This window comes from Hippichthys cyanospilos, chromosome 12 (genome assembly GCF_059441005.1).
Source record: "Hippichthys cyanospilos isolate Australia breed blue-spotted pipefish chromosome 12, RoL_Hcya_1.0, whole genome shotgun sequence".
NCBI classification, from domain to species: domain Eukaryota; kingdom Metazoa; phylum Chordata; class Actinopteri; order Syngnathiformes; family Syngnathidae; genus Hippichthys; species Hippichthys cyanospilos.
The window spans coordinates 2,422,441-2,441,148 of record NC_142380.1 but is presented as its reverse complement, the minus strand read 5'-3'; the positions used below and the strand labels follow the sequence as shown (position 1 = coordinate 2,441,148).

At 44.5% G+C, this 18,708-nt stretch overlaps 2 protein-coding genes and 1 long non-coding RNA gene across 4 annotated transcripts in view; 2 read left to right on the top strand and 1 right to left on the bottom strand.

Annotated features, from left to right (window-relative positions):
* The first annotated feature begins 21 nt into the window (after positions 1-21).
* Positions 22-7,134, top strand: kdsr (3-ketodihydrosphingosine reductase). Of its 2 annotated transcripts, XR_015867363.1 has the most exons (11): positions 26-473; positions 795-884; positions 1,606-1,662; positions 1,765-1,830; positions 1,901-1,996; positions 2,072-2,263; positions 2,374-2,457; positions 2,535-2,618; positions 3,229-3,330; positions 4,175-6,254; positions 6,344-7,134. XR_015867363.1 is itself a non-coding variant. In XM_088428643.1 (10 exons), exons 1-10 carry the CDS (start codon positions 285-287, stop codon positions 4,292-4,294), a joined length of 1,080 nt encoding a protein of 359 aa, XP_088284769.1. In that variant the 5' UTR covers positions 22-284; the 3' UTR covers positions 4,295-7,134. The 2 variants fall into 2 exon arrangements, 1 of the variants encoding a protein (XP_088284769.1); XM_088428643.1 differs by having other exon boundaries at positions 22-473; positions 4,175-7,134.
* Positions 1,873-18,708, bottom strand: part of LOC148414381 (uncharacterized) — a 28,347-nt gene continuing 11,511 nt past the window's right edge. The window contains exon 3 of the long non-coding RNA XR_015867365.1: positions 1,873-3,395. This is a non-coding gene — a long non-coding RNA (uncharacterized LOC148414381). The remainder of the gene's footprint in view (positions 3,396-18,708) is intronic.
* Positions 9,108-18,708, top strand: part of bcl2b (BCL2 apoptosis regulator b) — a 29,011-nt gene continuing 19,410 nt past the window's right edge. The window contains exon 1 of the mRNA XM_088428644.1: positions 9,108-9,976. Coding sequence (XP_088284770.1) covers positions 9,359-9,976 — 618 coding nt within the window. The 5' untranslated portion in view covers positions 9,108-9,358. The remainder of the gene's footprint in view (positions 9,977-18,708) is intronic.

Genomic DNA, 18,708 nt, shown 5'->3' with positions numbered 1-18,708 from the left:
TATACCACAACTAGAATCTAGAAAAGTCCGTTTTCGGTGGACTATTTGTTTCGATTAACACGGACTTCTCTTTGTTACGCCGAGTGAAGGTCCGCCGCGGGACATTTCAACTCGCGCTACACAACGCTGAATTTTTTGACAAATCACTTCCGCCCAATTCTTCCGAACGATGCGTTTCGCTTCGCCTATGTGAGAGCCACCGCCCCCCTGTCGCCGCTGCGTTGTCGAGCCGAGAAGCTGGCCAGCTACTTAGCAGTCAAGCTAACCACTGCCAGTCATCACCCATGTCCCCAGAAGAAGAGTTGAGCTCAACGATTACGGGTTGGCTTTTTCTACATTCCTGGTGGCTGTTACTTCCGTTCATCATGCTGCTGGTCGTCGCCGCCTTCATCGTCGCCTTCGTGCTGCTTTTATACATGATATCGCCGCTTATTAGCCCCAAGCCCCTCAAATTGAACGGGGCCCACGTCGTGGTAAGTCCATTGAAGAAGCATTGTTTTGCATTCGGAATAGGCGCATGTTTCACCGCAGCGTCGCATTGGGAGCTTTTTAAATGCACTTTTGACGTTTTATTCTCATCACTGTCACGAGTGCGTCGAAAGCATGGCTGCTTAGCCGTCTTGCAGAGTGCCATTCAGCTCACGAGACTTTAGCTAATGCTACAACTTTAGGAAGTCTTGTATCGCGTTATCGAACATCGCGATGGATGTTTATATCGTGCATTGAATTATTTAGCAGCGACACGTGTCCACCAGTGTGTAGGATAATCTAGTTGTTCACCTTCCGTTTTGCAGGTGACCGGGGGCTCCAGTGGTATTGGCAAATGTATAGCCATGGAATGCTACAGACAAGGAGCTTTTATTACGCTGGTGGCACGAGATGAGGTAAGACATGATTTGGACACGATCGTGGGCTTTCACACGCAGGAGGCTTCATGACGTTTGAATGTAAATTGTAAAGAGGTGCTAAAGATCAGTGGTTCTTTTTGGGTTTTCCAAATGATGCACGCTTTACGGTTTTAAAAACTTAACCCTTGTGCAGTATTGTGTTAAATATTTAAACTTTACATCAAATGCATTTCCAACAAAGCATTAAAGGAAGACACTAGGAGCTGAAATTTCACCCGGATGCTGCCAACATGACAAAGTTCAAAATGGCACCAGCACTTAGTGTGGTCATTCTCACTACTGTGAGAATGATGTGGAAAAAATGTCCAAGAATTGTTCAAAATACTGCACAAGGCTTTGGAACCCCCTAACCGACACAAGGCAATTTTGGATGAAAACAAAAAGTACTTAAATCGAGCGGAGCCTAATTTGCAGTAGTATATTTTGCAGATTTTTATTCAGCTGTTTTCCTGGCTCATCCGCTGTTTTTGCATCACTAATGCCAATGTACATTCATAATGAAGCTTATCAAAATAATGGCAACAAATGATTTCAACTCAGCAATAAGTTGCTTCATGTTCCGCTCAGTTTGAAAGGTGATTTGTACTATGTACTGTCATGGTTTTAAAAGCATTTTTTTTAGTTGCGTGGAGCTTTTTTTAAATTTTTAAATATGGTACTTCATGCATTTTAAAACCTGACATTTGCCATCTTGTAGGCCAAATTAATTCAAGCCAAGAAAGAGGTGGAGAAATTTGCCATCAATGACAAACAGGTATGACGTTCTTCAAATGCAGCTTCCATTGAATTAAAAAAAAAAAAAAAGGATGCATTTTGATTGGAGTAATACAGTGATTAAAAATTCCCCTTTACTCAGGTTGTGCTTTGCATATCGGTGGATGTTTCCAGCGATTACAGTCAGGTGCAAAGTGTCATAAAACAGGTATTTCTTTACATTCTTATGCTCATATTTATTTGTTGACGTATTAAAATGTGCTCTCGCACTCGCGAAGGCTCAAGAAAAGTTAGGCCCCGTCGATATGCTGGTAAACTGCGCCGGAACGTCTTTTTCTGGAAAGTTTGAGGAAGTGGAGGTCGACCGTTTTAAGGTGAGTTACCCCAAGACGCCCTCATCCTTCCGCATTTTCATCGGTCAGCAAAATTCTCATTCTGGTCTCCAACAGAGGCTGATGGAAGTCAACTACCTGGGCAGCGTCTATCCAACGCGTGCGGTTATAACCACCATGAAAGAGAGGAGAATGGGCCGTATCATGTTTGTATCTTCTCAGGCGGGCCAGATCGGCCTGTTTGGCTACACGGCTTACTCGCCGTCCAAGTTCGCGCTGCGCGGTTTGGCCGAGTCGCTGCAGATGGAGGTACAAGACAATTTCCTGTTCGTTAATAATGATTAGGAGGGAAGGGGTGGTGACTTTCCAAATGATCAGGATGCGTGTAGCTCACGTTAGGAAGCGTTGTTCTTCCTCAGATAAAGCCGTACAATATCTACGTGACCCTGGCCTTCCCACCTGACACAGATACGCCAGGATTGGTGGAGGAAAATAAGACCAAGGTAAATGTCGCGCGTATAAGGTAATGGTCTGATGTTTATCACTTTTTTTTTTTTTAATTATTTTAATTTGTTTTTAGCCATTGGAAACCAGATTAATCTCTGAAACCTCTGGAGTTTGTCAACCGGAGCAAGTGGCCAAGATTGTTGTGCGGGACGCCGTGGTAAGAAGTGACTACTGTGACGCAATCGAAATAGATATATTCAGCATATGTCGTTCCCAAATAGGGTTGCGAGTAATGATTTTAATGCCATTACAGGGACAAAAATGTTTTTTCAAATTAAGAGCAAATGAATTGGAACATCAAGCAACACCATACTCAGCTGTTTATTGTAACTCTTTTGCACGGTGTTGTATTCATCTATTTTGGTAAGGTTATATACGGATGCGCTTTGTCATTTAGTGATAATTTTCTAGCAAACAAGCAATACATAAATAAAAGTTGCTGACTAAAATATGCCTAGAGATACCGCTACAAATGTAGTTTTAAAGTTTAAAAAAATCAGACACTGGTGGCAGAATCTCGGAATTCTGTCATCTTTCACTAAGGCAGACAGATTGTGTTTATCTTATTTTGATCATTTTCTTAACTGTTTTTTTTTTTCCCCACCAAACAATACTTAACCGTAATTGGGGAAAACGTTTTTGTCGCGATACAAATTTGAACGTGAAATGAAATGATCAGATTAATCTGAAATAATCAATTCTAAAAATATTTGATGGTGACAGCCCTTGCAGAAATAATATTGTGTTTTTTTTTTTTATTCTTACAGCAGGGAAACTTTAACAGTTCTGTGGGTCCTGACGGCTACATGCTGTCAGCTCTCACCTGTGGGATGTCACCTGTCACCTCCATCACTGAGGGTCTTCAGCAGGTACACACACAAACTCGTGATCCAACAAGGCCTGGGCCCAAAGCTGATTCTGACAGCGTGATAACCTGGAGCAAAATATCACAGTATTAAAATTACACTTCTATTTTTATTCCATTGAGCGCAATCTATTGGCAGGGCCAGTCACTGATAAGCTAGTTTTAAGACAAAGACCTCCTCCATATTCTCCAGGCATGCCAAGAAGGTAAAAAAACATAAAAAAAAATAGCGCTTGCCATCTAATAAATTTTAGAAGTGATTTGTTGAGTAAATTCTGCAAGCACTAGTGATACCGCGTCTCCAAACTGCACCGCACTTTCCTGATGGTTCACGGTGAGGCACACCCTAAAAAATGTGATATTTTCAAAATCGCCCTAGGGAAAAGGCTTTGTTTGTGCAATGTGAAGATAATAACATTAGGATTGCCATCTTTTTTAAGTATATATTTCTGAAATTGATGCATCTGGGCATTTTTTTTTCTGTTTTAGACTAACCTGTATCAACGCTGTGAAAAGTAGTTAACGGTTGTTCCAAGTTGATTTTTATTGCTTTTTTTTCTTTGTTGCTTAAAAGAATAATTTTAGGTATACCCGTATATATTTTGTATAAAGTGGGCGTGGCTAGTAAGCAAAAAAAGAAAAGCGCTCATGAGCAGTTCTAGACAGTATTGGCGGGTATCGACCACGATAAACAGCCGATTGAGTTATGGACCTCTGCCTAATTTCATTTTTGGTCTGCTCTCGTGGAGAAGAACATTTATTGTTCTGAAGATTTAAACAACTGGCGCGCCGCTCTTCTAATTTCCGGCGGCAGCGGCGGGCGTTTTTTGACGGAATCTCCTTCGCAGATCGTCACCATGGGTCTATTCCGAACCATCGCCCTCTTCTACCTGGGAAGCTTTGACAGCATCGTGCGCCGCTGCATGATTCAGAGGGAACAATCCAAGGCGGCCGACAAACGAGAGTAACCGCCGTCGGAAAAGGCCCGCGGGGTCGACGGACCCGTCCCCGACCCCTTCCGCGCATCAGCGACATTTCACTTTTATCGCGCACGTGCTTCCGGTCACGGGAGCGGCCTTACTTTAGCGGCTGTATTTCGGTGTCGGGACGAGGGAGGAAGACCATAGTGGACGGTAGCGGGCCTCCCCGCCTCTTCTCGCGCAGGAAAAGCAATATCCTGTCGGACCGGTTGTGCCAAATATGGCCTGAAATTCCCGCCCGCGGGGGCCGGAGATCAAATCAGACAGTCACATTACGCCCCGGCGTCGCATGCTTGTGAGACGTTGGGCCACCGCGTTGGAAATGTATCCTTTCACCCAATAAGAAGCATTCTCAACCCTCTCCGACCGTTCAAAGTCTTTGCGGGCGAAGACTTGGCCGTCGGTCGGCACCCTGACTGTTTTGCCTGAGCCGCGGCGGAAAGAAATGTTTGCGAATGCGTTTTAGTATGAAAGGGAGTGAGTCGAAAGCACATTTCCGCCAAGCAGGACAGTCGGCTTTGCCGCAGCGTTATTGGAATGAGCTGGTTTCCATAGCTACGGGATATAGCGTAAGGGTGACATCACAGCCGTCGGACAGTGGAGCGAGAGCCATTTCACTTCAATGTGCTATGAAAGACCGTTTTCATTTCAGGAAAATTTGAATAATTGGAATTTGGCACTGTAATGTAAAGAATGCATTTTTGACGAATCAACAAACACATTTGATCCAACTTTTAGGCACCTTAACACAAGGGTGCTAAAAAGGAGCTATTGGGAATGGGACGAGACACAAAACCCCTAAGATTTTTTTTTTTTTTTTTCCAAAAAATTTTCAATGCCTTATTTAAATTTTAGGGCTGCACGATTATGGCCAAAATAATACCCTTCTTTTGGTCAGTATTGAAATGACGATTATTCATCATGTTTGGTCAAACATGTCTATTTATAGCCCTTTTTTTAAACGTTGATACTAACAAATAATAACGAACTAAAATAACGTAAATAATTATGGCAAAAACTTGGCTTATTTATGCTAGACGCCACGTAGAGGCCGTCAAATAAGATGTCAGCGTAACTAAGCGCCCTGAATTGAAATGTATTGCTTGGTGGAAAAGTGGACGATTGTGTGTATTGTTACTGAGCCAATTGTCATCAAGAAAAAAAAAGCCATTTTCCATTTTCTTATCTTTATTTCTGTAGGTAATTTTATCTCATGTCGTTATGAACAAAAGTCGGTTCACCTTCGTAATGAGACTTCTTTTTTTCTTCTAACGTGCAAATAGACGCTTGCATGCGATTTTTTTTTGTGTCATTGCACAAATGATGCCACGCAGTCTGCGTTGGCGCTGACCTAAATCAGGGCAGAGTAGGACTTGCTGGTTCAAGTAATGCCTGTGTAGGTCCACTGAGGGCGCTAGAGACTTGTTTTACATGTAGACTGCGCACAGGAGATCCCGGTTCCTCTACTTTCAAAGTCCTGCCAACAAAGGCGGGACTCCCCACAAATACATGACTAAAAATCCTCATGAGACCCTGCTTATTCATTTGTGTCCACTAGGGTGGACTTTGGTTTTGGGCTTATATCTTTTAACTCATTTGAGCTATGCTACTAAGTGTTTTGTGCTCAGTAGAGGACAACATGATGTCTCGTGTTTGGGTTGGCTGTCGTTTTGCTGTCTCGCCGGGACGAAATGAATACGCCGGATCTCAAGAGGATCTTAGAATTCCTGTCAAAATGGCGTCCAACGTTTTGCTTTGTAAACAGTCTTCCTTTGGTCCAGAATGTCATTTCAGAAGTCTAGTTGAATGCCAAAACGTGTTTGGGACAATTCCCTGGAAGTTGTCTTTGGCGGCCGCGCGGATAGAAGTGGCGACACGTTCTAACCAAGCCTTAACATGTGACAACTATCAAGCGACCGCAACGGAGCCCGTCCGCCATGACACGCGGGTGTGTAGTTTAGCGACGATATCGGCTTTTCATTGTTCAACTTCTCTTTGTTCTGTCCCTGCGTGTTTGTTTGCCGTCAACGACGAAAGGACGCCTTCGAGAAATCCAAAACATGAAAGTGAGAAGACATGACTCGTGTTTGACCGTCTTCTCGTTGGATTTTTGGTTTAAAAGGCGTGCCGAGCTTCTCTGGTTGCTTTCGACCCCCCCTCCCCCCAATTGTTTGCTGTAGCAACATTTCCTGGGGCATCTCAGTGAATTACAGTATTGTAAAAAACAAGTTATCTCTAGTTCATAAAAATATATTCAAAAAATTACTGTGACCTCTAACCTGCACCACTTAACTGGTCGGGGATGCTTTCATAGCGCTGTAGGAATTTCTGCAGCCATGTTTTTTCTATTTTAAAAGCGCACCCCCAATATATATATATATATATATATATATATATATATATATAATAAACTGTCATAAAAATGTTAACCCATAAAATAGATTGCCAGGCAAATAAGGGTTTCACGTTTTCAAATGGAAAGTGCAGCCATCATAAATGAAGTTTTCTGCAATAGAATAATTCATTGAGACGCAATTGAAATGAATACAACATGTAGCCTGTTGTTTTACATGGTTAAGCTATGCAAAGAAAAGCCTGCGCTTTCGACGTATTTGAGCATTTACCGTCACGGTGGGAGTTTTAGAACAGGGAAGTTGATTCACCACTTGTTATTAAATCAACGTAAACACATTTTATGTTCGGTCTTATTTTTTTTTTCCCCCCCTTTCACCTTGTGTGCCATGGAAAGCAACCTGTCAGAAGTGGAACATCACCGTTGTATAATTTCTGACAGTTGAACTGAATAAATACATGTGAGGAAATTTCAACCCCCCATGTTTGATTTTTGAGATGAATACAGTCCCGGGGGCATCGAATGTCCTGTTTTTGTGTGTCATTTGGAACTGGATTTCAAATCTATCAAAGTGCTAAGGCCAAATTCAAAATACAATCAAAAACGTCTGCTAGTTTCCTTGTAAATTTACAGCTTGCAATACGGTCAAATATAATAAGTCGCATTATTATATGATTGCATAATGATTTTTTGCGCATTTATTTGCCATTGTACTTTTGTTCTAAAATTTTTTTTATATATGTATGGATAGAGCTAATGCCACTGGAAATTTTGAGGGCTTTGAAAGTAAATATATATTTCTATCTGATCATGTTATGACCTGAAAAATGTCGAACGCAGCAAAAACATGTCCTGGCAGTATTCAAAGCATTTCTGGATCACAGATGTCCCTTTTTTGTAAGGGTGGCGTGGAACAAAATCCCTGTGATGAAGCGGGATATTACTGTTATTTTTTTCCCCTCTGTGTGAACTTAAAAAGCCTTTGTAGTTATCTGCTGCAGTACAAGAGTTGGCCCCTGCAAAGCCTGGTGGTCTTTTTTTTTTTTGAAAGAATTTAAATATTCCGTTTGTGCTAGAGAGAAGTTAATCTCCCTTGAAGGGGCTTTCTACATCTGCATAAAATGGGCTATTCCAGATTCTCTCTTCTCTGTGTCCCAAAGGAGAATAATACTACATGAAGATGAACCCAGATAATTAATTTTCAAAAGATGTGGCGAGAGGAATTGAATCAAGGAACATGAAGCCTTGCTCAACATCTACAAAATGCAAAGTTTCTTGCAGGCAAATAGAGAAGGACTCATCCGTCCGTTTTAGCCAGCGTCTGCACTCTGTGGGTAAACTGGAAAATATGTCAAATCGACGTGCAACAATCCCTTCAAAATAATTATTGAATGAATTGTTTCAGGAAAAGTTCATAAATTGAATGTTCAGTTGGTTATTAAATTTCCGGATTCTCAGGATCGGCCCAACTTGTCTCGTGCCACCACTCGTTACCTGTCAAGTTAATGATTTGTTTTTGTGAACACATCTCTATTATGATCCCAAAAGAGGACACTTTTAAGTTGGATATTTTTCTGTGGACAAATATTAATAATCTAGTTCATTCTTTATTTTTGTGAATAGATCTCTACAGTAATCCTCAATACGCTTTGTTTTATATATATGAATACAATTCAGTTATTTCTTCAGATTCCAAAAGAGGACACTTCAGATTTCTTCTATGATCCAAAAGCGGACACTTTAAGTTGATCCAACACAAATTTTAAAGACACTGATGGGAAGTTTGAAGTCTTTTTTTAAAAAACTTATAATGCTTTGCACTGTTTAAGGGCTGAAAAGATATTTTCAGGGAGTGGTGTTAAAACACTCAATCTTGCGGTCCTAACAGTGTTTGATAAAACTTCGGTGCCCGTTTAAGTGCGATTTTGATGTTTGATCGAATAAAATAAGATTATATATAGGAGGGAATGCTGAGCTACTCTTAGGTTGCAACGGTATATCTTAATTAAAACGTGAGTCGTAAAACTCCAGGACTGAAAATGAGTCCCCCTTCTACCCACTACATCACCGCGCTGTCCAGGAGGAGTCTTAATTATATTCGTTTTAATTAAATTTAAAAAAATCAGCAGATGCGCAGCCATTGCACAGATGGCGTATACGCGTCTATTTTTAATGCAATAAATGAGTCGACGTGCAGTTCCCGACGTACACGTCGGAGCGCGCTCCAGAGCTCAGCTCCGTGCGCGTCTCGACCGTGACGTCAGAGCTCACGCGCACCGAGCAGCAGCAGCAGCAGCAGGAGGAGGAGGAGGGGAAGGGAAGGGGAGGGCTGTGCACGCAAGTGAACCCTAGCCAGTGGTCTCCCAAGTGAATCTCACACGCCGCCTCAACTAACCGTCGGCGACGCGTCGCCGAGCGGCCATTCTGGCGCAGACAACTTTGCGCCTCATTTTTGCCCCCCCCCCCCCACCCCCTGCGCAACTCTCGCACGTCTGGCCGATGCGCGCCGGGATTCCATCCGCAGCCGCTCCAGCTTCTTCCGCGTATTGGATTTCTACGCCAAGGCGAGCTCGCCAGGGTGCCTCGCAGCTTTTCGCGGGGACTTTTCCAAGCTTGAATTTCCTGCCCGCGCGTGGGATCTAGGCGTCGGCTCGGTCGGGTCCACTTTTGGATGAGCCCCGCGCAGAGCGGTGCATCGAATGGATGCACGATGCGTTTTATTTAAGAGGCAAATCCGAGCGTACAAAGTGCCAAATCGAGCCCAGATGGCGAACGAGCGCAATCGCACCATAGTGGAGAATTATATCTGCCATAAACTCTCCAAACGCGGCTACGCGTGGGGGTTCGGTGCCGCTCGGGGGGAGGAGGACGATGCCGCCGTCAATAACGGCTCGCCGGTGGTCGCCCCCTCGCCGACTTTGGTGCTCCGGTGCCGCGAAGCCGGCGCCGGGCCCGACCGCGACCGCGCGCCCAAGCGCGGCCCCGGTTCCGACCCGCTCGCCGACATCCACAGGGTCTTGCGCGAGGCCGGCGACGAACTCGAGAGACTTTACCAGCCGGACTTCACCGAGATGTCGCGGCAGCTGTACCTCTCGTCCACTACGGCTCAGCGGCGCTTCGCCGAGGTGATCGACGAACTGTTCCGGGACGGCGTCAACTGGGGCCGGATCATCGCCTTTTTCGAGTTCGGCGGCACCGTGTGCGTGGAGTGCGCCACTAAGGAGGAGATGACGTCGCAAGTGGACAACATCGCCGAGTGGATGACCGAGTACTTGAACGGACCCCTCGGCAGCTGGATCCATGACAACGGGGGCTGGGTAAGTAAGATTCGTCGCAATTTGCCTTAGTTTATTTATTTCATTACCCCCCCACCCACCCGCCCCCCGGTTCCGACGGAGCTCCGCCATCGCCGCTGTGGCTTGAAGGCGTGTCGATCCGCGACCGCGCGCGCGCGTGCGTGCGTGCGTGCGTTTCTACGCGCGCTTGCAGATGTGACCTCACACGCCACATTATATCACGTTTGTAGTTCTGGCTTTGCCAACGAAAAAGCTCGACATGTTCCCATTACGCACGACGGCGCAGGATGGGCGGCCTTTGCTCGCGCGCCGCTCCGATTGGACGCCGGCCTTGGCCGTCAAGCCCTTTCCGCCAATCAAAAGAGCCAGCTCTGTCACACCTCCCGACGCTTTGCCCAAGCCCCGCCCTTACAGACTGAGGACAGACTGGCAAGTCACGCATCTGTCAGAGCTGCACTATGGGCACATCTCGGCCTAGCGCCCCCACATTAAATTTAAAACCAAAATGCATGGTAACATTTCAGAACTTAACATGATAGGAGCCTACACTCTTGAAAAATGATTTCTGGATTGAATCTAAGGATAAAATGGCTGACTTTTACATCTACATAACATAGCTTGAATGCACTTACTGTGTATTGTACGTTCAGAATTTTTCTATCACATTCCTTGATCATTCACTGCCAACACAGCTGATATGGATTTTTGACCAATATAAACCGTCACTCAGCAAATGAGTTAACGGTCAGTTAGCCCCATCAAAACTGGACCTTAGACGTCTATAGCAGTCAATGGCAGTGAATGAGTTATGAAAGAACGCCAGCATGGCAATTACTTATCGTGGTAACCGTCACAGCGGTTGAGCACGGAAAGAGCATCGTAGCAAAAAAGGCTTCAAGGTTATCGTGTGAAAAGGCGAGATCGTTAGATAAACTATATGATAGCTATGCAGCTTTGATCACATGATTTTTGAATTTAATAAAAGACCGATTTTAGAGGAGGACTTGATAGAATTATGACAAGCACAAATGACTGTAGCGCCTGTTTTTTCTCGCTCTTTCCGTAGCAGCGGTTGTCAGGGCAAGCTGCTTTTTCCTTGACGGTGACTCACAAATTTTATTTGCCTTCTAATAAAATATTGTAGGCGGCATTTCAGAATGCCCGTCACGGGCGGGTGAGCTCTTGGTAATTTGTTTGCCCGTCGCCCGCTGCCGTTCGGCGTGCCCTGGCGCGCGGCCGGCATCGGCGTCAGGTGACCTCGGCATATGTTAGCAAACATCTAACTCGGCGTGGAGCAATCTGTGAGGAATCAGCCTCTTCATTAGTAGAGGCGCCTTTAATGAGAACATAACATTTGTGGCGCTCGCTTATTTTGGCCCGCGGGTATCGGATTTGGGAGAGTAAGCGGGTGGGGTGGGGGGGGGGGTCATCAATGATTCATTTGGAGGATTCCGTCTTTTCCGTATTTCCGTTTAGCATTCCCCTCGAGTGTGTGTGTGTGTGTGTGTCTTTGAAAGGTTGCGGGTTGCGCTACCTATCAAAGGACGCTGGGCCTTCCAGAAGCACCGAGCACTAATCCAGAACTTTCGTCAGCGGATTGTGCTCGTTTTTTTTTTTTTTTTGTGGGAGATCGGGCTGGTGAAAATCTTCTGCGCCTACCGTACAATAATGTAGGTCATCTTCCAGTGTGCTTTGCAGCTGGGAGATGATGGCGGCGAGAGGCAGAGAAAGATGGAGAGCATCCAGTGGATTAGTCGGGATTATCTTAATCTATGACCAGTTTGGTGGATGATCCGAAGTTTATGTCCATAATGTTTCTGGGCTGTAATATCATTAGCATAAGTGTGCTAGTTGACCTGACCTTTGATTTAAAGGCTGGAGAGCAGTTGATGGGGGCTGGATGAATACTAGATTTCCTTTTTTGACATGATCCACTAAGATTGGCGAAGATCCAGTGCCACTTTCAAGCAACACTCGTAGACCATATCTTGGATTACGCTTCCTGAGATGCGTCAACTTTTGTTGGATGCACATTAGCATATATATAGTATTAGCATATATATCAGCATGAGAGCCACAAGATATTATGTTCAATTTCCATCAGAATAATTGTAAAGATAGCGCTTGCAATTCAGAAAAGCTTTGCAGCGAGAATGGATGCACTGCTTGCAATGAAACCATGTTTGCAATGAGAAGGTGTCTCCCTCGAACTTTGCCATGTGAAGGACAACCGTGACCAGATACCACATCACTTATCAACAAAATATTTTGCAGAATGTCTTGACGCACAGAATGCTTTGCCACACATGTACTAATCATAGATACACGCAAGGACAAGTACGCTGGGTTCCGACCATTTTTTTTTTGTTCTTTCTAGGACGGGAACCTTCATGTGATTAGAGACTAGTGAATCAAATAAAAGATTCGGAGAGGTTGCTTTAGAGAGCTGTTAAATTGTACTCATGCAGTCCTTCTCCGTTCTCCTCATGCATGAGCTAAAACGAATGCCTTTTCTCCTATTATTGTATATAGTTTCTAGCAAACGTCTAACAGGTGAACCTGACAATTTCATATCTAAAGTGAGACAATGAGGCCATCTACTGGTGACTGTCCATCATTAAAGTTGATACTAAGAATGAAAGGCAGTGGAGTAGCATCAAACACTCCCCTCACCCATCCCAAAACACAGCTTGAAATTGTAAACAAAACATTACAAAATGTCTTTTTTAATCTAATACAGCTCTTGGGCATTGACTCCACCTGGTTGCTTCGTTTTTGCTAGCATGTTGATATTGAGGTAGTAACTTTTTAAAACAAGGCATCCGGCATCAAAGCGCTCGCCAGCTCTTGACATCAAAATGGCAGATCATTAGTAGCGTACTAACAAAGGAAACATGTCCCGGACATTCCAGGGTGTAGTCCGACTTTTGCCCCTAAATCATCCGCCTCTGAGGCGGGTAGGCGGGCAGACATAGCATCACTTCCTTGTTCCAAGTAGTGCTGCTTCATCAACTGACCCCCTTCTTTTAAATCTTTAATCTGCTTTGTGTGGATTAAAAAAAAATGTGGCACATTTGTCCCTTTTTGGAGGGATTCCATCTATTTATTTAGGTACTTATGCGCCATCTGCCAAATGACACACAATCAGGATGAAACTTCAGTCGCTCAGATTTGTCCTTCATAAGTTCCGTGGGGTGGCATAAATGTGTTGTTTGGTGTCTTTTTTTAGTGTTTTCCGCTGTTCTTAAAAAGAGCTGGAGGCCAATCAAGCTTTTTGACACGCCAGAGTGGCGTGGAAACAGCTGTCTGTCAGACACCCTCTGTTTCCTGTTGTTTTAGGACCAACTAAGTCCGAATATAGGAGCGGCCGCTAATAGCTGCTGAGTCCATTGCACTTTTTGTTCCACAGAATTTTCTAGGACGAGTGTGTGTGTGCAAGGATGTCCAAAATTTCCCCCCTGTGGGCCACATACAAAAAATATGGAAAAAAATATATATATCAGGGGCTCTTGCATTCTTTCATCAGTTTTCCAGAAAACAATCCATCAAACAATCGGACCGTATATTGTTGTAGTTGGGGTATTTTGAAAAACTGCTGCCTCAAAGTTTTTAAAGATAAGGTGAGTTAATGAAGCATTTCTTTTAAGGTTTGGATTATGGCCTTTGGTCCCGCAGCATACAGCATTCAGAACTAAAATAAGCCGTCCATCCTGAGGACATTGGCGTGATCCGTTTACAAGGCTGACACGAAGTAGAAAGAGGAGACAAACATTTTTGTTTATGAAACAAAACTATCTTTATTCTCCAGCGACATTCTGTTGCTATTTTAGCTCGAAGTCTGCGTCTTTGCATATCTACTACTGTTTATTATTAGTAGTAGTCCACATTACCGGTTTTGCAACAGCTACGCTATAATTGCTTCCCACTTTATTTCTTTTGGAATTCAAATAGCATTGTGGGCTGTGTCATAAGTTATTTTTTTAGTCAAGTCGGATGCATTTATATAGATCTTAATCACAAAACAAGTCTCAAAGAGTCCGCAAAAGCAAGCTCCCGGAAAGGCAAGAAAAAACGTAAACAAAGAAACAAATGTAAACCGCCAAAAAAAAAAAAAAAAATTATATATCGGAAATCACAATTTTAATTGCGTAAGTATCTTTTGTTACCGTTTCAGCGTGACCCTAAATCGTCAATGCACCTGCACGAGTGCCGTTTTTAACGAACTTGGATCAAGTTGCCGAAAAGAATGCGGCGAGCCGCCAGGTGGTCTGTTTCAATGCGGGGTTGCGGGGGGAAGGGGGGAGGGGGGGTCAATTAGATGCACGTTGATGGCAGTTGACAGGTGAGCCTCGCACGTTACCCTGCCCAACCCTCGCCCCCTCCAAGCGAGAGAGTGGATGCGGGTTGGCGGAGGAAGTCATTAATCTCCATTTAGGTGACACGTTGAGTGGCGGTGAAGCAAACTCGCAAAGGAAGCGCATTTAAACACTCGCGGGAGGGCCAAAATAAAAACCTCACTTATCTCCAATTTGCGTCTCCTGGACCATTTAACGCATCGTCGGCGGGCGCCCAGCGCCGTTCAAGTGAGTTCCATCCAAACGCATCCCGGGAAGTAATCGCAAAAGTAAAGACGAGCCGGAGCGCGCCCGCGGTTACGACTGATGGAAACTGGCCCCGGATCCGCTTGGTTCCGGCACTACTCGGCTGGAATGATGTGGATTGAGTCACCAAAAATTGAACTGGTCTTTGCTTATCGCTTATTCCTCCACCAAATTCCATGGAAACGTAGGGGTAGTTTTTGCAAATTAGATAGTGTTGCTTGGTGGAGCTTTAAAGCCCCCACCGCACCCCTCGGCCCCTTTGCCATTTTTCCGCCATGTTTTTGTCCACTGTAGCGTTCGTCCTACGGGGCCGGCCTGACATGAAGAGTTTCTTTCTGGGGTGAAGAGATCTGACGTCCCCCCTCGAGATCCTCCCAGCACAAAGAGGCTTGTTCCAGACATTCTTGTCTGAGGAATTCAGAAGGAGGAGGAGGAGGAGGAGGAGGGAGGCCAACCCTCCGCAAAGTAGAATTCCATTGCTTTGACGCCACCGCAGCTCCGGCTGTGTTTTTTTCGCAGCGATGAAATGATACAAAAACTTTCATGATCATATTGAGGAAGAAGCATCGCAGTTCCTGGTATTATTGTGATATCGCTAGCGCAGGAAATGGAAATACTCGAAAATGCATCGTAAGGAATGTCCGCGTCCCGCCCGGTCGGGTTTCATGTTCAGTCAAAATTCCAAGCGTATTAAAAGGCATCACAACAAAGCGCGCGACATTGCTCTCGTGTGAGTCACAAGAATGTAAACAGGAAGAAGATTTGCCAACGGCGCTAGCCTAAACACAGAAGCCGAATAAACACAAAAAGTAACAAAACCGGCATTTGTTGACATTTCTATCAATTGACTAGAAAGTCTAGTCGGCTTCAACGCATCACCAAATGGTACATTGTACTTTAAAAGCACAACACCAACATTATCATAACTCATGCGGTGAAGATGATGCAAGAATTATACCTCTTACATCGCAGTTACTATCAGTTGACACTTCAAATACACTAAATACTTGTGTGGGAGGTGGGGGGGGGGGGGGTGCAAAAACGTTTTGAATGGGGAAAAAGCAGGTTTTAATTGAACAGAACAGACATGAGTGCATTGAATTAAACTGACGCTTTTCATTTTAAAGTATATCGAAAAATATATCAAATCGCCTTCTGTTGGAGGGATATATTTTCAGAGCAAATGTCACATTTGTGTCTCTCAGCGGGCAGTAGGCGGGGGGCGCCCTGAACTGGTTGCCAGCCAATTGCAGGTCACACAGGGACAAACAACAATTCATACACCCAATCACACCTAAGGACAATTTAAAGCGTCTAATACACTTAACATGAAGTTCTTGGGATTGTGGGAAGAAGCCAGAGTGAACGGAGAGAACCCATGCAGGCACAGGGAGAACATGCAAACTCTATGCAGGAAAGCCGGAGCCGGCTGGAATTGAACTTGCGATTCTGAACTGTGAGGCCAACGTGCTAAGCGCTCACTAATTTGAATATAAAATGACAGCAAAAACGTAATTGCATCATAGCCCCTCAAACGGAGTCGAATCATTTAAATGGAGTCGTCCCACTTTCGAATCGAACCGTCGTCGAAACGTGTTTTGCCGAAGGGTGGTCCAAACAACCATACCAAACTGTCTTCACAACTTGCACTGCACTTTAGAGCAGCAGGTTTTTTTGTTTTTGCGCCATGAACTGATTCACGCAAAGTGACATTTTCATAAACTGACACAATAACAAATAAAAACAAGTTATTAAAAATCCAAGTCACTACAATATGGGGCGTAGTCGTTCCCAGCGGGCGCGCTGCGCTTGTTTTTCTTGAAGGAGCCAATTCCATCTCGCGGTAATGAGAGACGATGACACCCAAAGTGCGTTTCTTATGTCCAGTCTACTCTGTAATTTAATTTTGGTTGCCGTCTTTGGAGGAAATCCCGTTTCTGTACGGTAACATCTTGGAAATGGAAGCGAGGTAGTGGTGATTTTTTGATGACAGTTTTGAGGGCTTCATTTACGAGCTCTTTGCCTCATATAGGCGAGGCAAACTGCTGATGTTCATCCTAAAATTGATTTCAGAAGAGGTAGCGGTCCAAGGATGAGGCCCGCTTTGGAATGATGCTATCTAGATTCTTTTTGTTGTTTTCCTCTGAAGTCAGTTTGATCGTCTGAGCCGTCAGTCATCTTAACAAACGGGACTAGAGGACGTCTACCTTCTAACCGTGCGAAAACAAGGAGGGTTTGCCTTTTCTTCTTCTGTATTTCTTACCGGCGCGCAATCCACCCGCTTTTGTCCCCGCTCCGAACATTCCAAACGCGCCTAGTTGTTAGGGGAACGCGTCACAACTATGCACCTGGGCACCACCTCATAAAGAGCTGCCGGGGTAATGTCGAGGAAGATTTAGTGATTTGTTTTTGTTTGTGTTGCTGTTCCCGTGTGACTATTCTCGGGCCTTCTCCCCGGGAGAGCCGCAGGAATGTCTACTTGGGAAGCGAGACTGTAAATAAATAATGGAGACGAGCTGGGTGTTGCTTTCCTGAGTGGCCAATGAAGGGTGTGGACCTTCTTGCTCTTTTGTCAGCTGGAGCTTGACGGCCAAACCCAGCCGATGTCGAATAATCCACACGGTATGCGCAGATGAGTGTGCCGGTGAGTACAGGGCAGTAATCACGGATGATAAACTCATTCAATGCCAAAGACGTGTTTATACGTCTTTACTGGTCAGACGTTCGATCCCAGGTGCGAAATTCCAGATTTTGGTTTTCCGTATATTAGGGTAAAAGAGGGTCTCGTTCAAATAACGCATAAAGTATGCTCGGTGAACTCGTTCAGTGAATGCAGTGAAAAATGGAAAAATAATTTTGCCCCCCTCCTCTTTGGAATATCGTTTGTATCAGTTTGGTTCACGTTTATTGGGCTCCGATGACGACAAAAAATTCTTCCTTGCGTTATGTCCCATGCAACCTCATTATTTGACAAAGGATATTCCGATTAACATCGAAAATTATGAATCTATTAAAGCTAACGGCAATCGTTGTTAGCACCAAAAATGTTTGGCTAATCGTAGCGGCACCTTATACGGCATGCACTGTTCTAATTTACCAAGTATTTTTGCTCATCTTCAACCTGCTTAAAAACATGTGACCAAAGATTTTTTTTTTAACTCATTCAGTGCCATTGACGACAATTGACGTTTATTGAGCTCTACTGACGACAAAAGATACTTTTTAACATTTACTTTTCTTGAGAAGAGCAGGACCTGAGGCACTTTAGTAATGTAGGGAGTAAGCATTTCGAAATATTGTACTGCAGCCACGAAACAATCTGTTTTGCTGTCAGCTAAAAAGCTAAAGAAGAAAAAAAAAAAAAAAGGGCCATCTGGTCAACTGTTGCACCAGCAATTAATTGCATATACCGAACTGTATCAGAGCTCTTTCAAAGGCCTTGTGGGGGTTTGTCCTCAAAACAGACAAACGGAAGAATCATTTAACCTTGCTCTATATATATATATTGATATGCCGCGCAGCTCACGAGGTTGTGCCCACTGGCAAAGTCAGCCGGCCTCCCAGCGGGCTCCTCGTTATCCCGCTCCCACCGTGACGGGAAAAGGTGGAAAAGCCTTTCATCCGTCGTCTGGGATGGTTCATTAGGTTGCTTTATTCCCCCCCCACCTCAACTTAAAGGCGCTGTTTTTGTTTGATAAGAACATAATGATTGCGGCGCGACGAACGGGGGCGGGGTTTCCGCATAACGTGACAATTAAGCGGGCGCGAGAGGTGCAAGTGATGCTACCGCCTCTATATTTAGAAGCCTCTCGCATGTCCCTGCATTTTTCAGGGATCCGCTATGTTACCTGACACCGGCAGCCAGGTCTCAGGGTATTAGGCTGTTGTTTGGATGTGCTGCCGTTTTTGGGCCGTGAATGCATGCAAATAAGACGGGCCCTTAGAGAAGGGAGGACGTGGAGGAGAAAAAAAAAAATACAAGGCCTTACTACTTGAGGGATCCATTTTCTTTGGCCGGTCATCATAGAAAGGAACCTCAACTCTCGAAAACACCGTAAACTTCACAACATAGAGCGTCTGACATATTTACGGTTTAAAATATACCTTGATGACACAGATTCGTCATAACTCATCTACATGAGACCAGAGGTG

Excerpts from the sequence above, each read along its gene's own strand:
- kdsr (XM_088428643.1), top strand. The coding sequence starts at position 285 with ATGTCCCCAGAAGAAGAGTTGAGCTCAACGATTACGGGTTGGCTTTTT. Across the intron at positions 474-794 it reads TGAACGGGGCCCACGTCGTG|GTGACCGGGGGCTCCAGTGG; the intron begins GTAAGTCCATTG and ends TCCGTTTTGCAG. Across the intron at positions 2,264-2,373 it reads CCGAGTCGCTGCAGATGGAG|ATAAAGCCGTACAATATCTA; the intron begins GTACAAGACAAT and ends GTTCTTCCTCAG.